This window comes from Megalobrama amblycephala, linkage group LG3 (assembly GCF_018812025.1).
Source record: "Megalobrama amblycephala isolate DHTTF-2021 linkage group LG3, ASM1881202v1, whole genome shotgun sequence".
Lineage (NCBI taxonomy): Eukaryota > Metazoa > Chordata > Actinopteri > Cypriniformes > Xenocyprididae > Megalobrama > Megalobrama amblycephala.
Genome location: NC_063046.1, coordinates 20,138,698 through 20,162,657, shown reverse-complemented (window position 1 = coordinate 20,162,657; position 23,960 = coordinate 20,138,698). Strand labels below are relative to the sequence as shown.

At 37.3% G+C, this 23,960-nt stretch overlaps 4 protein-coding genes across 5 annotated transcripts in view; 1 reads left to right on the top strand and 3 right to left on the bottom strand.

The window, feature by feature from the left end:
* rfx7a (regulatory factor X7a) overlaps nt 1-12,194 on the bottom strand; it is a 32,158-nt gene extending 19,964 nt beyond the window's left edge. The window contains exon 1 of one of the 2 annotated variants that reach the window (XM_048184577.1): nt 11,705-12,194. In XM_048184577.1, the coding sequence (XP_048040534.1) occupies nt 11,705-11,820 (116 nt within the window). In that variant the 5' untranslated portion in view covers nt 11,821-12,194. The remainder of the gene's footprint in view (nt 1-11,704) is intronic. The other variant, XM_048184578.1, reaches the window with a different exon arrangement.
* A 1,655-nt stretch (nt 12,195-13,849) lies between these two features.
* Nucleotides 13,850-18,943, top strand: tex9 (testis expressed 9). Its single transcript, XM_048184574.1, has 12 exons — nt 13,850-13,978; nt 14,261-14,385; nt 14,543-14,606; nt 14,792-14,871; nt 14,953-14,998; nt 15,087-15,163; nt 15,280-15,455; nt 15,550-15,632; nt 15,721-15,894; nt 18,143-18,277; nt 18,458-18,592; nt 18,726-18,943. Exons 1-12 carry the CDS (start codon nt 13,943-13,945, stop codon nt 18,810-18,812), a joined length of 1,218 nt encoding a protein of 405 aa, XP_048040531.1. The 5' UTR covers nt 13,850-13,942; the 3' UTR covers nt 18,813-18,943.
* Nucleotides 18,944-19,035: 92 nt separating this feature from the next.
* On the bottom strand, nt 19,036-20,605 carry calml4a (calmodulin-like 4a). The gene is made up of 5 exons (XM_048184576.1): nt 20,509-20,605; nt 20,390-20,420; nt 20,087-20,227; nt 19,562-19,750; nt 19,036-19,263 (listed from the first exon to the last, which is right to left on the bottom strand). Exons 1-5 carry the CDS (start codon nt 20,509-20,511, stop codon nt 19,166-19,168), a joined length of 462 nt encoding a protein of 153 aa, XP_048040533.1. The 5' UTR covers nt 20,512-20,605; the 3' UTR covers nt 19,036-19,165.
* A 107-nt stretch (nt 20,606-20,712) lies between these two features.
* On the bottom strand, nt 20,713-23,935 carry cln6a (CLN6 transmembrane ER protein a). The gene is made up of 7 exons (XM_048184575.1): nt 23,572-23,935; nt 23,250-23,361; nt 23,062-23,160; nt 22,733-22,921; nt 22,552-22,607; nt 22,331-22,450; nt 20,713-22,154 (listed from the first exon to the last, which is right to left on the bottom strand). The coding sequence occupies exons 1-7, from the start codon at nt 23,616-23,618 to the stop codon at nt 21,887-21,889; spliced, it is 891 nt and encodes a 296-aa protein (XP_048040532.1). The 5' UTR covers nt 23,619-23,935; the 3' UTR covers nt 20,713-21,886.
* Nucleotides 23,936-23,960: the final 25 nt, after the last annotated feature.

Sequence of the window (23,960 nt, the reverse complement as noted above, 5' to 3'; positions counted from 1 at the left end):
AATTGATAAACTAGTGTTTTCTGTATTTTGGGCTGCAGTGATGAAGTTGATGATGTTGACTCGTCATCTCCGCAGTAGTGGATGGACGTGCCTTTATGCAAGTTCCATACAAATTGCATAACCTGAGAATATTTGTTTTACATTTCAAATGGTTCATTTAAAAGTAGAAATTTCACTTTCTATAGATATATTTTTCATGTCTGTGAGGCAAGTTTACATGGAGTTTCCCAGCGCACTCAAGTTCATAGAGAGAGACGGCAGAAATCGCACCCTTGGATAGCCCACATTTTTCTAGATTAACATTAAAGTGAGTGGCCATGTAAAGTTGCTACTACTTACATACAGACCAGCTTTTAACGATCTGTCACAGACTGCATGACGTTGCCACTTCCTGTGGATTTTTTTTCTTGCGACTAATAAAATTTTGGTCGACTAAGCCTCTTCTCATTAATGGTTAGTCAACTATTAGGGGGCAGCCCTAGAAGCTAGGGCTGCATAATATATTGTTTTAGCATCAATATAACAATGTGCGCATCCACACAGAACCGCACACGAAACTGAATTCCGTTCTCTACCACTTCTATGTGTGCTTGAACGGACACATACATGTAAAAATTTTCAAAATGCCTGTCTCAGTGAGTATCCCCATAAAACGAGCGCTTGAGGATAATGAGAACTTAATTAACTGAGAAAAAAAAAATAGATGCGTATCACTATATCTGTGAATTCGGTGTTAAAGTGACAGCAGCCTAATAAACCTGCTGTTGTCTGTGTCATTGTTAAACAACAAAAAACAAAGAAATCACTTCTGTAGCTTTAACAAAGATTAATTATATTTAATTTATACAGTGAAGACGTATGCAGTGTTATTTTACATTTGACTACTCAATTTCTGTACCTGAATACTATTAGACTTAATTGAAAAAAAAATAAAGCACTGTTTATTTCATTTGTATCTTTGTTCTGTTGTATGTATCTATGCTTGTAATTTATTTATTATTTTCTATGCAGATTCACTCCCCTACAAAATCACCCCAGTCATTCTAGAATAAAGCTATTCAAGTCATCTGGTGAAATTGTTTTCATTGTTTAGCAATATATATCTCAGAAAAACAAAATATCGCAACGTCAGTTTTTTCAATATTGTGCAGCCCTAGCGGGAGCGGTACATATTCTTGCAGGAGCGGGCGGGAGCGGGATTGAAAAATCCATCCTGCGCAGACCCAAATTTCTCTGGCACTGGCCCCGAGCCATCAGGCCATCCTTACTGTCAAGCCCTGATTTGCTAATCACCAAAGCTACACCACACACAATGGCTTTTAATTATAGGACATCCAATCAGGCAGCATGTTGTTCCAACATTCAGACTTTTAATCCCATATAAAACCTTTCAGGCTTATGCCACATCCCAGAGCATGTGTGTTCTAAGAGAGTCAGTCATATGACTGTCCCTATGAGCGAGTTAGAGGTCAGGGAACTAATGAACTGTTACTAGGCGAGTTGCAGTTTGCTCTCATGTGGCTTCAGGCCAGGTAAAACTCATTAAACCGTTTCTAGGTAGTCTTGAAGCAAGTAAAGGATCACACCACTGTTGTCAAGGCAGGCAGTAAAAACAGGATTTCCCGTTAATGTCACTTCCTGTGGCAACACATGATATTATCAGACTGTTTCAAGCAGACACCTGATTGAGAACTACTTAATGAGCTAAACATGCAATTATCAACAGCAAAGTTTAACATTAGTAGCCCGCTGTTCACACAAGACACAGATAAAAGGCCCTAATTTAGAGAGCAGTGCACTGTGATGAGTATGTGATAAGTGTGGAGAAACTGAGTTAGCAAAGATTCATTTTGTGATGTACTCGCAACAAAGTTCTTGATCGTTTTTTGCTTTGGGGTAAAAAGATGTTTAAAATACCATTGCAGCCGTATACTGTTAATGAACATCCCGACACTGTTCACACTGCTGAGAGCTCCCTTTAGATGAATATTGGCCTTAATATGTGCTTAGTGCTTTCCTATCAATAACAAAAACACAACAAATATGACAGTTGTGAAAAAACAATAGTTAAAACATATGATCATATTGATGTGGATATGTTTGCACCAGCTCTCCAATTCAGCACCCCAGTCAAGTCAAGTCACGTTTATTTATACCACTTTATACAAAATAGCCTATTGTTATGATATAGCCATAGATATCATAACTACAGCCCTACTGTAATTGAGACGTTTATTCAAGAAATTCCTTAAAAACAAAGATTGTTATGGCCTTACTCAAAGGCCACAGAAACATGGTTGTGTTCGTTTGTTACGCACTTCAATCCACATCTGATGTCCTTGGTTTGCTTCTTATTTATTAAATCCAGGCTATTGGTTGATGAAACACTGATTGAAATTAAGATACAATTTATACAAAACAAAATTCACTTTAAAGAAAAGCCTTCTACAAAACAAAACTTAATGAAGTGGTCAAAATCACGTCTGACCCACTCCATGTCTCCCTACATATTGTGCATCTTATGAAGTAGCCTCTTACTCATGCTGTTCATTTTGCATATTCAACATAGATGAAATTAAAAATCATTATAATTATTATAATATTTAAACATAAATATGAAACTAAATATGTTTTCTTTAATGGCTACAACTCGTATGGTACAGTACAGATAAATTTAATGTAGGAGCGGGATTTGAGCGAACGTTGTTTTACATTTGAGAATGAGCGGTACATCAGCAGAACATTCGTGTGGGCCGTGAGTGATTGAATGGAGCGTGCTGGTGTAGAGCGTTAAGCCTGATTTATACTCGAAGCGTCCGCAAGTTCACTTGGGTGCGTGCGACAAAAGTGATGTCATCGCACCGTTGGTGGAAGTGCACATTGAGTGTGCGCGAACCCATTTCGCTTTGTAACTTTCCAAGTGTCTTCACATCCGAAGATGCATGAATGCGAGGCAAATCTGGCCAAGCATGTATGTCTCACCACAGCGCCACCCAGTTTATGCTTTTTGCCATAATCAATCAGCCCTAGTCCACATGACATAAAGGAAAATGGGATTCATTGGACCAGACGACCTTCTTCCACTGCTCCAAGGTCCAGTTCTGATGCTTGTAGGCACTTTCAGTGGTGGACAGGGGTTATCATGAGCCCCAAAAGCATCAGGGTGCAATGTTGTTACACATTCCTCCCAGAACTATCATTGACATTTTCTGTGACTTGTGCCACAATTGACCTTCTATCGTTTCGGACCATATGGGATAGCCTTTGTTGCCCTTGTGCCTCAATGAGTTGCCCTTGTGCATCAATGATCAATGAGCAAGAACTGACTGTTCACTAATCATATAATCTACTCAGAATTTGACATGACTAGGGTTAGGAATCAAAAATCAATTCCAATTCTGGAATCCAATACTGAAGGTCAGGAATTGGATACTTGTTATAAAATTAAAATTTTGATTCCGCTTATCGATTCCTGTGTCCGCATTTTGATGAGGTTTTAAACCATTCAAGCACATGATGGCACATTGATGTCCTAAGACACGAAATTATCGGTTTGTGCGAGAAACCGAACAGTATTTATATAATGTTTTACCTCTAATACACCACTATGTCCAACTGTGTTCAGCACTCGGTTAGTGAGGTCTGATCGCGCTCTGACAGCGGAAGTGATGTCTCGCACTCATTGAAGTATAAGCGCGAGACATCACTGCCGTTGTCAGAGCGCGATCAGACTTGCCAATGTTTCAATTGTGCCAACAGTGCAAATCTTGGGCTACGGACAATGTGAAACATGAAGCCCCAAATTGGCTTAAAGGGGACCTATTATGCTGCACTTTAAAATAATTTTGTAAAATAAGTCTCTGATGTCCCCAGAGTGTGTATGTGAAGTTTTGGCTCAAAATACCCCACAGATAATTTTTTATAGCATGTTAAAATTGCCACTTATTGGGGTTGAGCAAAAGCGCGCAGTTTCAGTGTGTGCCCTTTAAATGCAAATGAGCTGCTCCGCTCTGTCTAAGAGAGCAGAGCTTCAAAAGCTGATTCTCCGGTGTCAGGATTCAGTCAGGACGCACTATAATGTCAGAAACTGCGAATACATGCTGCATGGCGAAAGAACAGGTATAGTTTAGTTTAATTACAGTTATAACTTATATTGTCTTCTTCCACTGTATTAGTACAAGCCTGTTGTACCGGACCCCATCCGAATGATGGCCAAAATTTTACAGAAGAGTTTTATGATGTTTATTGTACTTCACACAAAAGATGAAGCATCCGTTTTCACTCTAGAAAATCACTGTAAGAGCTTAATAAAAAACAGTGCATGTGTGCATTAAAATACTATCCATAAACTCTCTCTCTCCCTTGCATTATCATCAGCATACATAGCGAAGTACACAGAAACACTCATTACAACTAACAGTAAACAAATATAAAAACACCTTATGCCATTTTGGGTGGTGCTTAATAAACCAGTAAACTTTAAATCAACTCCGATGAACTGTAATAAAGTGCTCTCACCTTCATTACTGCCATATCCAGTATCACTCTGGAGACTGTAACAGTGTTAATTTTGACAGCAAATTTTGATTTAGTTTTAGTCATAGTCTTTTGACTAAAATGCCATTTAGTTTTAGTCATATTTTAGTCATCGGAAATTGTTTTAGTTTTAGTCTAGTTTTAGTTGACTAAATATCATAAGATTTTAGTCGACTAAATCTACAGTAGATTTAGTTGACTAAAATATAATTTAGTTAAATTGTAATGCATAAAGCATTTCTCTAACAATACACAGATCCTATACACTGATATAGGTACATCTGATATTCCCCAAACTGTTTATGTTCACCCAACTGTACAACGACGGTTTTTGACCGTTCAAGTGCAAAAAGACACGAAAGAGCAAAATTCAGCATATTTCAGGGATTGACACACTTATCATTGAGGTACTATAGTTTTTGTTTAAAATTTTATTAGATTTGATTTTTAGTTTTAGATTTTTAATTTTTTTGTGTTTATGTCTTTTAGTTTTCGCTTTTAAATGTCTAAGTTTTTATTTCTGTTATTTTAATACCTCATGTTAAGGTAAAGCTTAGAAACTAGATGAAATAAAATAAGTTTACATTTTTTATATATATTTATTTTTATTTCAGTTAGTTTACTTCAAATAATGATTTCTTTGGTTTTAGGTTTAGTTAACTATAATAACCCTTATACTTGTAAAATATATTGAATAATATGTTATAATATGTCAAAAAATGTTCTTAGTCTTTCCTTCCTGTGACAGAAGATACAGTAGTTTACTATGAATTAAATAGAAATTAAATTAAATACAGTTTATTGTGTAAACAAAATAACAATAATGACCAGGAAAAAAATAATAATTATAAACCATCCCGAAATACACCGTGACTCTTATTCTGAAATGTCTGCAGCCTGCGTTGTAGCCTATTGTAGTAGCAGGCTACTAATGAGGGAGATAAATATGCATTCTTACAACCTACAACACATTACCATATAAACATAGTGTAGTAAACATTGTCGTAATTCATCAATATTAGTTTATAAGCAATCTCTTGGCATAAATGTGCGCTATTCATTAATTACTAAGTGCTGCTGAAGTGCTGCTGCGCAAGCCTGCTTTTCGTCCGTGAAAAAATGTCTTTAACGAAAATTATGACGAAAATTATTTGTCAACGAAATTAACACTGGACTGTAAGCTGGATCACGAACAGTTTACTGATCTATCCTTGAGTAACAAATTTTTAGCACAACCTCTGTTTTGTATTGTCCCATTGTATTGACATTCGTTCACAAAGCAGTCCGGTGTGAAATGCTTTGTGTAGACATAAACAAATTTCGGTAGAGTTGAGGTAGCATTTTCTTCGAAAACAAAATTAATCCATCTCTTTTCAGCGGCTCAGATTTAGGGAGTAAATGTGGATTAATTCATCCAGCTACAGAACACCTAAAACGCTTGGGAGACATTCTCGTCAGTGCAGTAATGGCGGACTGTGTAAACTTGCTGTGAACTCAAACAGGGTGGTTCTATGTTAAAACGGCAGTGTCTGTCAACATTCGTGGACGGGGCCTTTGGCTAATGTGACGTCACATTGCCAGCGATCTGGAAACGGCTGGTTCTGACACAATGCTTATGATTTATGGGGATTAAAAAAAGGAGTGGTTGGATTTTTATCATTATAGGATGCTTGTGTACACACACTGCCAACACACAGTTATGTCCACCATGCAAAAGTGAATTTTGCATAATAGGTCCCCTTTAACGTCCAGACTGTTGCATGCTCAGAGTGAAGCACGGGGGTGGATCAGTGATGATTTGGGCTGCAATATCATAGCATTCCCTACTGTGCTTGATGGCCGCATCACTGCCAAGGATTACCAAATTATTCTGGAGTGCCATGTGCAACTAATGGTTCAAACATTGTACCCTGAAGGGAGTGCTGTGTATCAGCATGAAAATGCACCAATACACAGCAAGACTTGTGACAGAATGGTTTGATGAACATGAAAGTGAAGTTGGCCTGCACAGTAACTGGATCTAAATATTTTTGAGCCACTTTGGGGTATCTTGGAGGAGCAAGTTAGAAAACATTTTCCTCCACCATCACAGTGACCCGGCCACTGTTCTGCAAGAGGAATGGCTCAAAATCTCTCTGATCACTGTGAAGGACTTGAATCTATCATTCCCAAAATAAATTAATGCTGTATTGGCTGCAAAAGGAGGCCCTACACCCTACTAATAATTTATTGTGGTCTAAAACTAGGTGTTTCAGTTTCATATAATTACAACAGAAATTTAAGGGTTGTTTTTCCTGTAAACAGTGGCCTGATTTAAGCCACATACTTTTATCCTGTTGGTCACTGCCCCTCCCCCTAAGATCCCCTACTCCAGCTGGCCGCATGTGCTCTGATCATAACAGGAACGTAAACAACCGCCTGAGAGAGAGAGAGACAGATAGAGGGACGGGGGAGGGGGAGGTGAAGGGTCACTGTGTCACTGGTTGGAAGGGATAGCATGGACACCTCTATCTTTTACTCTCCATAAGGGTTGTCCTGGGAAGAAGGCAGAGGCCTGTGAGCTTCACGGCTAATTCCACATGAACAGAGTGCTGACTGAGAATAGCCAGACATCACAACAGAGAATTACACTATTGCTAGTCAGCATGACCTACATGTGTGATATTTGTGTGTCAGTGTGTGTGCAAGAGAGATTGGGGATAAGAAAGCTCTTGCTCTGTCTCTCTCTCACCAACAGACAGAAAAATCTACTGAACCTGATGAACTCAGCTACTACTGTGCGGCATCCCACAACCTCATGTGTGCACTAAAGGCCCGATATACTTCACCAGTTCATTCTTTGATTTCACTTGATGTCAATCCGAACAAATTCAGGCCAAAATGAAGTTTTTTGGAGTTAATTTCAAGAGTTTGAAACAGCTTGTCAAAGCAAACTTTCTGGAAAAGTTCATTCTTCCTGGTAAACACCTTTGAACTGCTTTTGGTCTCCCTAGTTCAGTAGTCAGGGCACTGATCAGGGAGTCACATTTATTTACACGATATACTGATTCACAACCTAGGAAGCTAGGGAGCTGATTGAGACGCAGGGTGTGTAATAGGTAGGTATGACTCTGGGGCTCCACCTTGTTTTGACGAGGAAATCTTCTTCAGTTCATTTGTTCATTCAGTCTGTTGAAGTCAGACGCGAGTAAACAAACATATGCACATCGCTATGATCAGATGCTATCTTAACTGCTATATGCTCACCACCATCATTTTTGTTGTGTTTAATTTGATATTGAGAGGAAAACATGCAGCACATGTTTACATATACACAGAAGCATAGGCGCTATTGGGATGTTTGCTAACAGTAGATCACCGCGAAGGTATTTCCAACTTGTTTTTACCACAAAACGAAGTATATCTGGGACTTAACACACACACACACACACACACACACACACTTAATCAAGCCATGATCAATGCTGAATACACTCAGCATTAATTTATGTCTATAATACAGGTATATTATAATTAGATTAAATGTTCAGAACTGCTGTCACATTTGGTAAAGCTAAAATTTTTTTCCAAAGCATGCTGTCATTTTACACATCCAGATATTTGAAGCACAAAATAAGTATCATAGGCAGCATGCTAAAGCTATTAGCACTTAGAGTGCTGCTAATAGCAAAAAAAACTGTATGGCCGGCTTTAGTCCAGCTGCTCCTCTAAGAGGAACTGTCGGCTTCCCAGACTGCTGTGAGCAGAGGGGCGATAAATAACACACGCCTAGTAAATCACTGATATCTTAGGGTGTGTTCACACTCACACTCTTTGTTCTTTTGGTCCGGACCAAAAAAGAAAATGACACATTTTGTCCTGGTTTGCTTAGCATTCACACTGCCATTTTTAACACCAAACCTAAAGGTATAAGACATGGAACTTACCAAACATCCAAAACATCCAGAACATGTCGTGTGCTGGTTCTGATGCCTGTCCTAAACTTTAATGGACAACATCGCTCCTATGACGAGACAAACCAGGTATGCTTGAGCATTCTGTACTTTTTAGGGTTGCATCTTGTGACATCTGTTTTTGGTTTGTTTAGATGTCTTTGGACCGTGTTGATTTGGTGCTCAAGAAAAATGCTTTATTTTTTACTGAAAACGGTTATCTTTTTTATAAAAACCAAAATAACATTTTTGGTCAGGATGTATATGTTTGTGTACACTTGTATTTTGGGGGACAAGAAATAAGATCAAATTGCATTTTTCTCTTACAACTATTTATCTGTGTGCAAGTATAAAAACACATGCAATGCAAAACCTCATACCTTCTAAGTAAATCGCAGAAAGACAGAGAGGAAATGCTATGATTCACAACTAGTATTCTGAAAACAATACTCAAACAGGAAAACTGTAACCTTCATTGGGACTAAGAGTATTTTGCAGACCTAACAGAATGTTTATGCAGCAAAACCACAGACATAGATCCTTCCATTGTTTAGCATCGGTCTAAATGTAGGCTAAACCAAAACAGAATCATCTAACAGCACTAAAGCAGCAGTTGTGAGCCGTTCTCAGAGGCTGCAGCTTGGTAAAAACAGCTAGGCTTTTTGCCAGCGGTGCTATGGCTCATTTTCATTTCTCTTTGAAGGTGATTACCACCATTGTGTTTGGATCTCTTCCCCTCCTCCCAATTCCATCTTATTTCCCTTCATATGCAGATCAACAAAGATTCACACACACACACACACACACACACACACACACACACTCTGATGTGCATGTACATACACATGAACAGCCATGTAAAAATAAGGGACCAAATTCACCCCTTTAAAACTCAGCTTTGTTTGGTACTATGAACTTAAAGCCTGTTGTTAATCTAAAATTACCTGACAGATTTGGTGTAAACTAAGTGACAACATTTCTGAAATAAGATCGAAGAGCTAAATCACAATACTAGTACAGCTCATTCTAAAACAACCCCCTCTGCTGGTCTGCTGGCAAAAATTAATTATTTTTTCTTACCAGGTGAGATTCTAGAGATTTGTCTGCTACTACTTCTTTTCAGTAATAGGCAGGATTTATGCATTAATAATCTCCATCATCAGTGTATAAATTAGATATTCCCATTGGTAACAAACAAGTTACTATTGGCAAATCACAATCTCTTTTCCACAACGCTCGCCAGCATCAGTGCCAAATACCCTGTTCTTTTCCACAGAGACAGTACCATGTGCCAACCAGCAGGCCAAATGCAGCTCAGGGGTATCAGCTATCACACTGACACGACAGGCCTAACCTTTAGAGCTCTGCTCAGACTCAGAGTGAAGGGCAAGGAGCAGGAGCACAGGCTGAGACTGTCCACTCATCATACAGATGTCTGCATAAGTGGTCAATCCATTCAATAGTACTTGGAGCTATAATGAACAGCAGAATTAGAGTGCGAATGACACGCAGCTTCAAGTTAAAATTCAGCCTTGAGTCAAATTTACAACAGAGAGAAGTATGATAATCAATAATAACATAAAAATGTTTTATTATAAAACTGGTGATCCACGGTTAGAGAGATCACAGTGAATTCACTACTGAAAGGTCAGCCTACAAAGAGAAATGGGTAAAAATCAATTTTTAATTATTATTATTATTTTAATTTATTTTTTGTCCTCATCTGTGTATGCCTGGTCCTGGAAACTAAGTTGATATTGTAAATTATATTGTGTGTGTGTTTGTTTAGTATTTTTTGGTTAAGATTAAATTAATTGGTAAAATAACTGCCAGTTATGTCCAAAATAACTGCATTAATCTATTCCAATTCCACTGATAACAACAGTCGAGCCCACTAAATGGAACTATATCCAGACAAAACTGAACTCATAAAAGAAAACAGTTATTTAATGATTGGATTAATTGCTATTTGTCCTCCTAAACCAGTCTACGTAAAACTTCCCCGGAAATGACAACTGAGGTCTTAATATCAATATCATAAAAATCATAATTTTCATGTTTTTTCTAGCTGCATATGAGTACTGGATAAAGACTTTGAATATAAAGAATTAGAGACACACATAGTAACATAGTAGCTGACAAAACATTACAGAGCTGAGCACAACTAGGAAAAAAAAAAAAATATATATATATATATATATATATATATATATATGTGTGTGTATGATGTAGAAATGTCCATACAATCTCAAGCCAAAATACACAGCAGAATCTAGGTCCCAGACTGGACGTACAGTAGCCCTGCTGCAGATGCATGTCGCTGAGAGCATGTCTTAACATGCAAAAACAAGGCTGATGGTGAGGGGGGTGGAGGCTGCAAAATAATCGTGTCAGCGTTTTTTATTTTCGCTGCCACAAGCAATGTGCACCAACAATGATCAATTTCTAGGCAAAACTACGGACCTAAGACATGACTAGGTTGAATGACTATGCACACAGAAGCTATGTTTTGTCCTCACAAATATATACTGGGTAACACAAATGCATGCAGAACGCATGCGCTGCTACGCTATAAACATCTGAGCCATGGCTGCATGTTTCACGATGTGTTAATAAGAGTAACTAAGGGCGTACCCGGTGAATTAATACACATTTTGATGAATTAATACACATTTTGCATCACTGCAACACAAACTAGAATGTGAAGAGTAGAATAGGTCTGTCGGATGCAGTGTTGTTTACAAGGAAAGCATGTCTACACACACTGGCCATTTAAATGCGCGCGGCTGTACCCGGCTGCTGCACGCGAGTTGTTTACCATCACTAACTCGCCCACTAAATCTGTTGAGAGCGCGTGGTCGCGGGGAATCTTTCGCTCAATCCAAGACAGACTTTTCACTTTCTGCACACTTTCACAAGAAGACAAAAAAGCTCTTTGCCGATAAATAACAACTACAGTGTCCACGACAGACAAGACGAGCAACCAACCACAGATTTTAACATGCATCTGCTCAGTCCAAAACAAACAACTTTGACAAGTTCACTTATCCTTATTAAAAAGGAAAGAAATGGTGAGATTAGTTATTAAATACACAGAGTAACTGTAGCCCTGAGTGGAAACGAGGGGCCATCTAGAAAAGAGCTAACGTTAATTAGGATGGAGAACCTTCCATTCCATTAACCCCCCACATATCCAGCAGCACTTACTTACTGGCCATTATTTCAGACTGACTTACCAGATTGAGTTCTTTATTTTTAGCTGCAACGCATTCGCCTCAGGCCCTTGCAATCCTTGAACCGCGGAAGGTAAAGGTCCTACTCCAGGACCAGACTGCTGCTGGTCATCAGCCATCACGATGCGACTCTGTTGAGACGAGGATGGGGATCTAACAAGTAGGCCTTAACCTAAACCTGGAGAATGCAGCTTTCCTCCGTAAATAGTACATCACGATCGCTGCCTCTTGATTTCACTGACAAACTGGACTCGGCTCTAATACATCACGTTGGTAAGTCATGGTTTGTAGCTGCAGTTGAGGTCACTATCCCTGCGCGTGCATCAGGAGCAAGGAAACACTTCGAGCTGCAGCAGGTTCAGAGTCAGACACTACCTACCTAGCAGCTCACTGGCGACCACTGTGGAAGCTGCAGCTGGGACCACGCATGCGCACTGCGCCACCAGAGGAAACCCACACGAGGGTGCTGCAGCGAGTTCATCTAGTTCAGTAACATAATCACTCATGTTCTGAAGCATAGAACTGTATGGAGTCAAATTAATGCCTTAAAGTTTTGCACAAAAATAAAGTTTTGCAAAACACAAAAAAGAATTGAGCAATAAAAAAATGTTTTGCAAACAAAAATAAAGAATTGCAAAGGAAAAATAAAGTATTGAGCAGAAAAAAATAAGTTTTGCAAACAAAAATAATAAATTGCAAAATAAAATAAAGTAGTGCAAAAATAAAAATATAATCAATTACAAAAATCAATGACAGCTGTAATCCTATTTTATCTTTGCCACATATTTTTCATGCTCAAACCTACTAAATCATTTGCAACGCTCATTTTATTCTGCGTTTCAGTCAAGCGTGCGCTCACGATACTGGTTTTCTTTTGCGCTGCACTTTTCTGTGCGGATCTCTTTATGGCACTGGTTTGACGTGGGGGTGGGGTCAAGAAACGGGGGCACGCCCCCGCGAAATGCATTGGAGGGGAACGTAATCAGCGACAGGTGAAATAATTCTTTGACATGGTTAAAAATAATGAATGGTTTGTTTTTGTTGGTTTGTTTAGCATATGTTGTCGCCAATTACGACCCCTCCAATGCATTTCTTATAGTAATATGACCTGTTGTGCTCTGTCTCACTGCCTGTATCCACTTTTGTGTCCTTAAACATTCGTTTTTTGGGGTCGACAGCTTATAAAAACTTATTTCTGGGTTTTTTAGCTTGTTAGCTGTACACCTTGTCACACAGCAGCTTTTAGGCATTGTTCTGTTTTTTGTAATGAGTCAGAAAAGACAAGGAGGCAGCATCATGCATTACAAAGTCAATGGAGACGGTTGGATTGATTTTTCCCCCGGTGGGCATGGTTTTCAGATTATAATAAATGCGCTCTGTCTCTATGCTTGATCTGTTCTGTTGCGATCTGCGTCTCCTGTCGATGACGTGTTTCGCGGGGGCGTGCCCCCGTTTCTTGACTCCACCCCCACGTCAAACCAGTGCCATAAAGAGAACCGCACAGAACAGTGCAGCGCAAACGAAAGCCGGTATCGTGAGCGCACGCTTGACTGAAACGCAGAATAAAATGAGCGTTGCAAATGATTTAGTAGGTTTGAGCATGAAAAATCTTTGGCAAAGATAAAATAGGATTAGAGCTGTCATTGATTTTTGTAATTGATTATATTTTTATTTTTGCACTACTTTATTTTATTTTGCAATTTATTATTTTTGTTTGCAAAACTTATTTTTTTCTGCTCAATACTTTATTTTTCCTTTGCAATTCTTTATTTTTGTTTGCAAAACATTTTTTTATTGCTCAATTCTTTTTTTTGTTTTGCAAAACTTTATTTTTGTGCAAAACTTTAAGGCATTAATTTGACTCCATAGAACTGCCTGTCAATAAGGATTGATAATATCTCTCTCATTGTTTTACAGGATTCCCCTCATATTCGATTGATTGTCTTTTTATCGGTCACATAATGAATTGTAATAAATAAAATAACAAATTATCTGAAATACATATACTTATTTATTTTATATTTTTTGTTTATTGCCACATAAATTAGGCAGCGAACGATGACATATTTATTTTAAAAAATAAGGGTTCAAAGAATCAAGTGTGTATACATAAATTCGCCTCCTTGAACTGCATATGGAGTATAAATTTCTTTAAATAAATCTTGACTTAAAATTAAATGCGAAGAAAAGGAACGGTAAACACTGTTGCTTAGCAACGGCGTGTCGACGCCACTAACAAAAATGGCAGACAGAACACCCAGACCCGCGCTACCTCCTGTAAGTTTAAAGAAATAAAACTCTTTAATCCTCTTTTAAAGTTATGCCGTATTAATTATAGTTTTGCCTAAAGTACTCTGTTGTGTATTAAATAAAATAATTAACGTTAAATATCAATATTGACACTTGTTTTAGTACTGAAATTATCAGACACGGAAACGAATGTCTGTTACCTGACAGAGCAATAGCCGTCTTAAATGAAGACGTAACAAAGAAAGTAGTACTTATAAGGCGGAGAAATATTAATAATTGCACTAATACTGATACTTTCTTTCTACTCAGTTAAAAAAGCCTCAAACGTCTTACTCAGAAAGGCCTTCCAGACCCAGACCTCAGAGCAGTTCTTCATCTGCTCCTTCAAAGAAACCACCACAAATGGACCTCTTAGCCAAAGAAGAGGAATACAAGTATTTATGGGTTTAATACTTAAATGCACATTAGTTTAATTACGCTGTTTTGTATGTAGCTTGTACGCAGTGACTACATAATAAGTGCTATAAAGAATTTAGATTATAAAATGTTATCTTTAATATCTAACATGCTTGCAACTCTGATACTCCTCAGACGTCTGAATGCAGAGCTTGAAGCAAAAACAGCAGAACTTGTTCGGGAAGCAGAGAAAGTTATGGTAAGACTAGAAAAAGTATTGATGTGAAAAACAGCAAATGCTTTTGATGAGAAATCTTTGAAAGATCTGAGAGAACATGGTTTGTACTTTTAACATGTATGCATAGCTTGTAGTATATCTTGTGTATGATGTTGCAACAAACGCAGACATTACACTTTTTGTTTGTTTTTGATTGTGATTTTCAGAGGGATCAAAATGAGGTGCTTTCCAAAACAATGTCCTCCCACCTCTCCATTGATACTGACTGTGATTTTGAGGTTTCTGGGTAATGGTTTTCACAATTTGACATGAGCATAAGCAACATCATTTGCTGTTTGCGAGCATAACATTTTGTTTGTCTTATTAGGATGGCGGATATAAAAAAACAAACAACATCTAAACAGTCCACTACGGTAAAACACAAATATCATATGAATCCGTGCAATTGTGGATTAGATACAAGATCCCTTTACTTACAGAAACCATTTCTGTTGTATGTAGATCATGAAAAACAAGAACTTCTCTGAAAAATCTTCAAAGGCAAACAAGCCAGGCTCAGGAAATAAAAAGAATCCTCAGTAAGTGTTTTCTCAAAGTTTTTATATGAAGAAATGTGTACATAAAATAATAATAATAAAATTTCTTGTATGTAATGAATGCCATAGATCTGAATGCTTTTTGGTCTTTGGGGTAGTGTCAACAGAAAGGCAACACACACTGTGGTTGATGATGTTGCTATTCCTGAAGACTTTGGAGATTTCTCACTTGCTAAGACAATCAGCACAATCGAGAACAGAGTTAGTGATGATCTCACTGAGGAACACTTGCAGGATGACATCATGCCCAGTGCTGGAGATGAGATGGGCGCAGGCCAGTTAAAAAGACCAAATATGTTCAAATATTGAATTTGTTGTGCTGTTGTACTCTTTGCATTATGACTTATACATTCATTTCATTTTTACAGAAGCTCAGATCAGGTTTTTGAAGGCTAAACTTCGAGTAATGCAGGAAGAATTAAACAGACTCTCAAATGAATGCAACAAGAAGGTAAGCAGTTTGAGATGTGTTCAAGGTTGGTTGATCTATTTAGTCAGGTCACGTTACTCTTGCTCAAAATCCCTTTTGTGTTTTAAAGGAGGATGAAAACAGCACTTTAAGTAGTAAACTGAAGGACGTGGAGGAGGAAAGGGCAAGATTGCAGAGGACTACAAATATCCAGCAAACTCAGGTTGAGAAGCAAAGAGCTTTAACTGAAGAATCCAGTCAGAAATGTGAAGGTCTGCAACAGCAAGTCGCAGCACTGCAAAAGGTACTTGAACTGTTGGCAAAATATTATTCAATCCCACAATCTACTGAACCTTATTGAAGTTACTTTATGACCGAACAAGTGTTTCAGATCCAAACAAAAATGTTCCACATTGACTAAGTATCAATATTTTTAACCTCACTGCAACTCATTTCCTATTAGAAATGTGTAACATGTATGCCATAATTCCTGTTAATCAGAGCTGTTCCAGGATCCAGAGCCGTGGAATTTTTGGCATGGGCCCTTTAACCTGATTAGTCCTCTGTGTGTAAAGTGAGACTATTCCACAGCTGCTCAGAGTGCAGAGCACACTGTACTTGGACTTCTGGGACAGATATCTTTGGAACTCACCCTTTCCCTTATGATAGGGACATGGAAACTGAATATGTGATTATCAGAATGCGCTGTATCGCTTGAAAAACACCTATTCGCTGTCATCCTACTTGAGACTTGTTGTATGTGCATGATGTTTGGGTAGGTTGGGGTTAAAAGTTTTTCTTAGGACTTACAAAGATCCAACCTTTTAAATAAATCATTAAAGGTGCCCTAGATTCAAAATTTGAATTTACCTCCTTGGCATAGTTAAATAACAAGAGTTCAGTACATGGAAAAGACATACATTGAGTTTCAAACTCCATTGCTTTCTCTTTCTTATGTAAATCTCATTTGTTTAAAAGACTTCCGGAAAACACGCGGATCTCAACATAACACCGACTGTTACGTAACAGTCGGGGTGTACGCCCCAATATTTGCATATGCCAGCCCATGTTCCCAACGTTATGAAAGGCATTAGACAAGGGCAGCCAGTAACGTCTGGATCTGCACAGGTGAATCAACAGACTAGGTATGCAAGAACAACAGCGAAAATGGCAGATGGAGCAATAATAACTGACATGATCCATGATAGCATGGTATTTTTAGTGATATTTGTAAATTGTCTTTCTAAATGTTTTGTTAGCATGTTGCTAATGTACTGTTAAATGAGGTTAAAGTTACCATCGTTTCTTACTGAATTCACGGAGACAAGAGCCGTCGCTATTTTCATTTTTAAACACTTGCAGTCTGTATAATTCATAAACACAACTTCATTCTTTATAAATCTCTCCAACAGTGTAGCATTAGCCCTTAGCCACGGAGCATATAACCTCAAACTCATAGAGAATCAAATATAAACATCCAAATAAATACTTTACTCACATAATTCGAAGCATGCATACAGCATGCATGACGAACATATTGTAAAGATCCATTTGAGGGTTATATTAGCTGTGTGAACTTTGTAAATGTGCTGTAATATAATCGAGAGCTCCTGTGGCAGGGAGCACGTGAATTAAAGGGGCGGCGCGCTGAAAAAATCAGTGCATAGTTAATGATGCCCCAAAATAGGCAGTTAAAAAAACTAATTTAAAAAAATCTATGGGGTATTTTGAGCTGAAACTTCACAGACACATTCAAGGGACACCTTAGACTTATATTACATCTTGTGAAAAAGCATTCTTGGGCACCTTTAAAGGGGTAGTTCACCCAAAAATGAGAAGTCTGTCTTCATTTCCAAATCCGTAAGACTTTCATTCATCTTCAAAACACAAATGAAGATATTTTTAATGAAATCGAGAGCTTTCTGTCCCTCCCTTGACAGTCCACGCAACTACCACTTTGATGCTTAAAAAAGTTCATAAAGAGATTGTAAAAGTAATCCATATGAAATTAACGGTTTAGTACAAATTGTGTGAAGAGATCGCTTTATATGATGAACAGACTGAATATAGGCTTTTATCAACATTTAAACATTGACCAGCGAACATAAACAGTTACAGAAGCCTAATCGTACTTGCTTGGTGTGCCAGAACAAACCTCATTGGTTCTTGCGGTAGCCCAAATGTGCATGTGCAAATGTGCAAATCTGTTCATCATATAAAGTGATCGAGTCTCTTCAGAAAATTTGGACTAAACCACTCAATTCATATGGATTAATTTTACGATCTCGTTATGAACTTTTTGAAGTGTCAAAGTGGTAGTTGCGTAGACTGTCACTGATGGGTCAGAAATCTATCGGATTTCATTACAAATATCTTAATTTGTGTTTCAAAGATGAACAAAAGTGTTACGGGTTTGGAAAAACATGAGGGTGAGTAAATGAAGACACAACTAACCCTTTAATATACATACCATTAGGATGTCTGCTCCTGCAAACACAATCTGCACATGTTTTCTTCAGTTACATGTAAATGCCTGTGTCTGCACACTCTAGGAGTTGGAAAGCATGAAGAGGACCCATAAGCAGGCAGCCAGTACACACAGTGCAACAGAAGTGCGGTTGAATAGAGCTCTGGAGGAGATTGAGAAGACTAAAACTCAGCTCAACAAACTCAAACAGAGCAGTAAGGTAATGTGAACTCAGATAAACCAGCACGAAATAAACCAAGTGATGTGTATTACAGTTTTCTGTGAAACAAAACCTTGAGTGAACTATTTGGCACCACATCTTACTCCAGAAGTATTTCAAATTTACATGGCATTTTTGTTCATTTCATTTCTTCTCTTATGCTTTTTTACCCTTCCGAAGGATTCAATCAGTCAGGAGCACCAAAAGATTGAAACCCTACAAGCTGAGAACAGAAAGCTGGAAAGACAAAATGCTGAGCTCATCATGGGTTTTAAAAAGCAACTTAAGCTAATAGATATTTTAAAAAGACAGAAGGTAAGGATTCAGTATCTTCACAATTACTTGAAATTTATTTACATTTCCAAATACAGTAATATCATATCTCACTAACTAACCTCACTAGAAGAAACATAAAAAGCATTTTATGTTTATGCTGTATTTTTGAAAGATGCATTTTGAAGCGGCCAAGCTGTTGTCTTTCACTGAAGAGGAGTTCATGAAAGCTTTGGATTGGGGAAAGGATGGAGTCTCATAGCTTTCTATTTTGTACTTTATAAATAGATTTAAAAATAGATGATGGTGGGTGTACAACATACAGTTTAAATTTCAAGAGCTCATTCAGAGTTTAACAATCTTCAAACTTAAATAAAAATATTCTGAATATCATGACAGTGTTTATTAACCCTGCCACAATAATTCAATTACATCATGATTGCCATCTAGTGGTGAATACTGAAATCACAACATGTATCCAAATATGACTTTTTCATTTTAACATTTAATGACTTGTTATTTTTATATACAATGTATACACAGAACAAAAATATCTCATTCTTGCTAGTAAATAACTGCATTATTCAGGGTAAGGGCCAATCCCACTCTTCTTCATTAGTAGTCCACTGTAGGAAGTGTGACCATTCTGGTGAACTCCTCATAATAAACGAGTCCATCACGTCCAACATTAGCCTCTTTAAAAAGCTCATCCACTGAAAAATAAAGCACAATTAACAGCTAAACAACACGTTCATTCTGTCTGATAGTGCTAATATACTGGGATCTGACTGGCTCAATTGTTTTAGAAAATCAAAAGAAAAAAATATATTTCTAAAGTCCACAAACAGGATACATCTCTAGAAATTGCATTAATTTAATGGGTCTAATATTTAAACCTGTCCAGACCCTGACATTAAAAAAAAAAAAAAAAACTTGTGCCAATTTCATTTGATTAGCTCTGATCTTTGAATAAATCAACATACACCCAGAAGAATCTCAGATGATTTATACCTTCTTTTTCAGTAAGCTTTTCTCCCAAGCCAGTGAGTTTAGCCCGTAGCTCAGAGGCCAGAATGTAGCCCTTCTTGTGTTTGTCTGTCATGCGCATAGCCTCCAGAATTTCAGTCTTAGGATCCTCCTGCTGCATCTGTCTGTGCATCATGGTTAGAAATGTGGAAAAGTCCAACTCCCCTGTCTTATCTGTGGTGGGGATACAGCAGAAAACATGCATGAACTACTAACATTAAAGAAAGCAAAGAATTCATTCAAAACATTCAGTATTTTACTTTATCTTTTGTTTGATGCTTGATTCCAGTGCCTCAACATGCTCTTACACTGGCCATAAAAATCAAGTATGTCATAGCTAAATATCTGATTGTTAAAGGTGTTTTGTTGTTGTCATTAGCACAGTGAGAGCACTAGTCCAATGTGTATCGCTATTAGCCACAGGTGGCACAAGGAAGCTGAAAGAGTCGACAAGGAAGACATATTCATAATTCAATGGAATGTTAATCATGGGGTCTAACAAAATGTTACCTATTTTGTGGATTTGCAGATGTCTGTCCACTTCATTATATGTGGGACTTGTACCCAAACAGCGCATGACAGTAATAAGGTCTTTGGCTTCAATCTTCCCCTTTCGCTTCTTGTCATAAAGTGAGAAACATTCTTTGAACTCTACATGAGAACAAGGAAACTTCATTGAAAACAATTCCACAAAAAATTCTCATCGCTTATAAATGTACTGTAGATGTCGATTTTTTTAAAATAACAATTTAGTTTATTTTACTATATTCATGGGTTTACAATGCACACTTTTTTTTCTTTGTAACAGCTTACCATCAATCTGAGTTTGTGATAAGAATTTTGCCTGTAAAGAGAAGTTTAAAAAACATGTTGAAAACTCAACAATAATTGAATTAAAATTAAATTTAAGAGAAAACTAACATCAGACTCACCATGTCTACACGCGTTTCGGCTGTTCAGGGAAAGAGTCACTCCCTCTGGATTACCTGTAGGAACTAAAGTCCACTGCAGTGTTGACGTAATTGATAGCCTCGTTGTCATAGGAACATTGATACAGGATTCCAACTATCATGTTATAGTGTCTGCTACAGTAGGTGCAGCTCATGATCACACTCAATGACTCATAAAAAGGTATATTTAGGGAGTACAACCTTTATTTAGATAAAACAAGGACATAAAAGGAACAATTTTACAGTAAACCACAATGATGAAATTACTTTATTATTCAATATACAAAAATGATAAACATATAGTTTGCCTTGGGAAGACACAAGGAGTAAGTAACACTGGAACTTAAAGGGGTCATGAACTGAAGTTTTTATTTTGTTTTTATTTTATAATGTTCTCTGAGGTCCATTTATAATGTTATCAAGATTTTTACATCAAAAGATATCCTGATTTAGAAGTAATAGGGTATTTTCTATCCTGTTTTTGACCCTCTCTTTCACTCCATTTTGATGGGTGTGCCGCATTCAAAACTCAGAAGTAAACGGCCACTGCTCTGATTCAGTAACAATTTTGCATATTAAAATAATTTTCAACGTTACACTTGTTGGGAATTGTTTTGAAAACTTCCGATGTTTAAAAATATCTTGTTACATATTTGAAACATTTGCCAACAATTTGAAACATTTATGTGTTTTACATAAGCTTTTACTTTTACATAAGTCTTGGTTGTGGCAAATAAAGTTTAGGTACTTGGATTTGTAGTTGACAAATGATAACTTACAGTGTTTCGTGAAAATGGAATTATGAATGAATGTACCATCTTTTGTCGCACTGTTGTAATTATAGGCTATTCATCAATCTTTTCAATAAAGTGAAATGCCTAAAGTAATGCCTTACTGATGACAAAACAGAAGATGTCACTCACTGAAGCTTTTATTCAGGATTGCAGCGAATGGCTTAGATCAAAACAACAACAAAAGCAAACTTCTTTACGTTCTCTATTGTTGCTGGACTAATCCTGTGTTTGCGTCTCTCGTATTGACGTAATACTGTGACAAAATCCAAAACGAGTCATTTTGGCAACTTGGTTTCAATAAAATTTACATTTTATTTTGACTTAAGAGGAAGTTTTGAGTTCTGAAAATTACAAGATATTTTTTACAGTACAATGACCTCTTATATGTTAAAAGCACAAGGAAAATTTCTCAATTCATGACCCCTTTAAAAAAGTCTCTAACCAGAATTCAAGAGCAAATGTTTTTAGTTTCACTCAAAGTGTCATTGAACTTGGGTAAACTCATATTTAAACTCTTTTTATTGGAGAAACGTAACAGAAATGTAGCTCAGATTTAATGTTGGTATTTAACTGCCTTTGATGTGTAAGGTATAAAAGGACCACGGCTCAGGGACATAGATGATACCGGGATACTTTTTGCGCAAAACTTCATCATTCCACAGATATGCGACCCAAACCAGAACTAATCCCAGAGTAATGATGAAGTTATAGAAGAGGAAACGGCCATTGCTGTCTAGCATGAAGCCCATCCGCCTCTGGCGCATCACAGTGGCAACCATGGCAAAAAAGGTGAAGACGTACAGAACAAAAATCTGCCCCTCAGTGATCAGATACCTGAAGAAATAGACCACGTTAACGTTTAATTTCTGATGCCTGATTTATTGTTAGATCATTTTTTTCCTCGTTGAATGTTCTCTTTCACTTGGAAATATGTTATAATACTGAAATAAAATGTTGCTTCAACTTGATTTTAAATTCTACATCTCAAAAATGCTTGAAAACTGACTTACCAATAGTACACTGCACTAGGGCCAAGTAGCAGCCAACCTGAGTAAGGCATCCTCTCATCTTTAGCTTGTGTAAAGCAGCCAGTGAAATACAAGAAGAGGATGAGGAAGAATGGGACATACCTATAATGATAACGGTGGAGGAGAGGAATCTCTATTAGAATGTAAAATTGTAAATTGTAGCGCAATTAGAGATTAAATGTGAGAATGGAAAATATACTTACCACATGCAATGCCCTAAGTGCTCATCATAGTAATACAGAAGCTCAAAGGAATCAATCTGAAACCAAATAAAGTATTTATTATCATCACCATTAAAAACAAACCCAATGTATAGTTTCTTCAGCAGACCACATAATTTGTTTGATCTGTACATCGAACTACTTCGATGCCACTACTTCGTACCAGTGAGGTAGGCTTCAGATCCTTGATGATGGGGTTCTCTCTGACAGAAAGATGAAGCTGGTATCCACTGAGGATGAGACGATGGTTAATAGAGTCTCCCACTAGGTGTATGCTGGCGCCCATGACAAAGGTGATGATGCTGAGATAAACTGCGGAGCGAGGAAGAGCAGTGGGACTCCGCTCAATCAGCTAAAAACGATCAAAACAACACTTTACTTTTACTTATGCATCTCAAAAAAACAAAAGCATGTTCAAAACATAGAAGGGTTAGAGATGAGGAACACCCTATAAAACACATCCTTTTGTTATTACTTTAAGAAAATGTGTACCTTCAGTAATAAGAATGGTGTAATGACATTATATGCCATGTGAAAATAATCTCCAACACTTGGTTTATTTAGAGGAAACCATTCTAGAGGCATTACGATCTAGATGGAGAACATACAAAATTGTTATTGGTATTAAAGAAGAGGAAGAACATTTTAATGCATAGATCACACCTTGTTTTAACTTGTACCATAGCAATTGGCCTCCCAAAGTCCAGTATCCAGTTTTGCACAGTGAAACAGAGCCAGAGATCTGTGTGAAACTGGGACTGTGCTGCTGAAACTGTTTTCTCACTCCCAATCCTGCTTTTAAAAAAAGTACAGCATTTTCATTTAGAAATGCTAGTCTTTGTTGAATATACAGACTGTGCATTAGGAAAAGGTCATTTTAATCGAATGCCATGCTTTTGAGCAATTACAATTTTGACAGCACAGTAAATCACCCGACCTGTTCAGGTAATATTGCACAATTAAATGCTGATATTAGATAACATTAAAGAATTAAAATCTGACCTCAAATATGCCGGAGTTAAAGCTGCAGACTGTGGTCTTCTCCGCATGGTTAATCGAGTTTTTTATAGTATTGTCAAGGTTACTTTGTATTCTTTGCAACTCTACTATAGTCTTGTAAGCATATAATTCATTCATTAGTCACAAGCCAGTTCAAAAAACCGAAGCTGTAAAAGTCTAAATCCATCATTACTTTCGTAATATACGACTTATTCTACAACTTATATATAACTCAGTTTCAGTTCGCTGATACAGTCAAATATATACTTCTTTCCTAAGATGTTGATATTTTGTTTGTTTTAAATCACGTGAGGTTCTTCTTTAGTTACGGCTGCAACACAACACACACTTACTGCCATCTACCGGACTTGTTTAACCATCCTACAAGATAC

Bases quoted from the DNA above. Each gene is read 5' to 3' on its own strand.
- tex9 (XM_048184574.1), top strand. From the start codon at position 13,943: ATGGCAGACAGAACACCCAGACCCGCGCTACCTCCT. The intron at 15,456-15,549 runs GCCAGTTAAAAA...TCATTTTTACAG, and splicing joins TGGAGATGAGATGGGCGCAG to AAGCTCAGATCAGGTTTTTG. The intron at 18,278-18,457 runs GTAATGTGAACT...ACCCTTCCGAAG, and splicing joins AACTCAAACAGAGCAGTAAG to GATTCAATCAGTCAGGAGCA.
- calml4a (XM_048184576.1), bottom strand. The intron at 20,228-20,389 runs GTAAGCTGTTAC...GTTCTCATGTAG, and splicing joins ATCACAAACTCAGATTGATG to AGTTCAAAGAATGTTTCTCA. The intron at 19,751-20,086 runs GTAACATTTTGT...TCCCCACCACAG, and splicing joins TCTGCAAATCCACAAAATAG to ATAAGACAGGGGAGTTGGAC.
- cln6a (XM_048184575.1), bottom strand. From the start codon at position 23,618: ATGCGGAGAAGACCACAGTCTGCAGCTTTAACTCCGGCATATTTGAG. The intron at 23,362-23,571 runs GTCAGATTTTAA...TTTTAAAAGCAG, and splicing joins TTAACTCCGGCATATTTGAG to GATTGGGAGTGAGAAAACAG. The intron at 22,922-23,061 runs GTACACATTTTC...GATCGTTTTTAG, and splicing joins CACCATTCTTATTACTGAAG to CTGATTGAGCGGAGTCCCAC.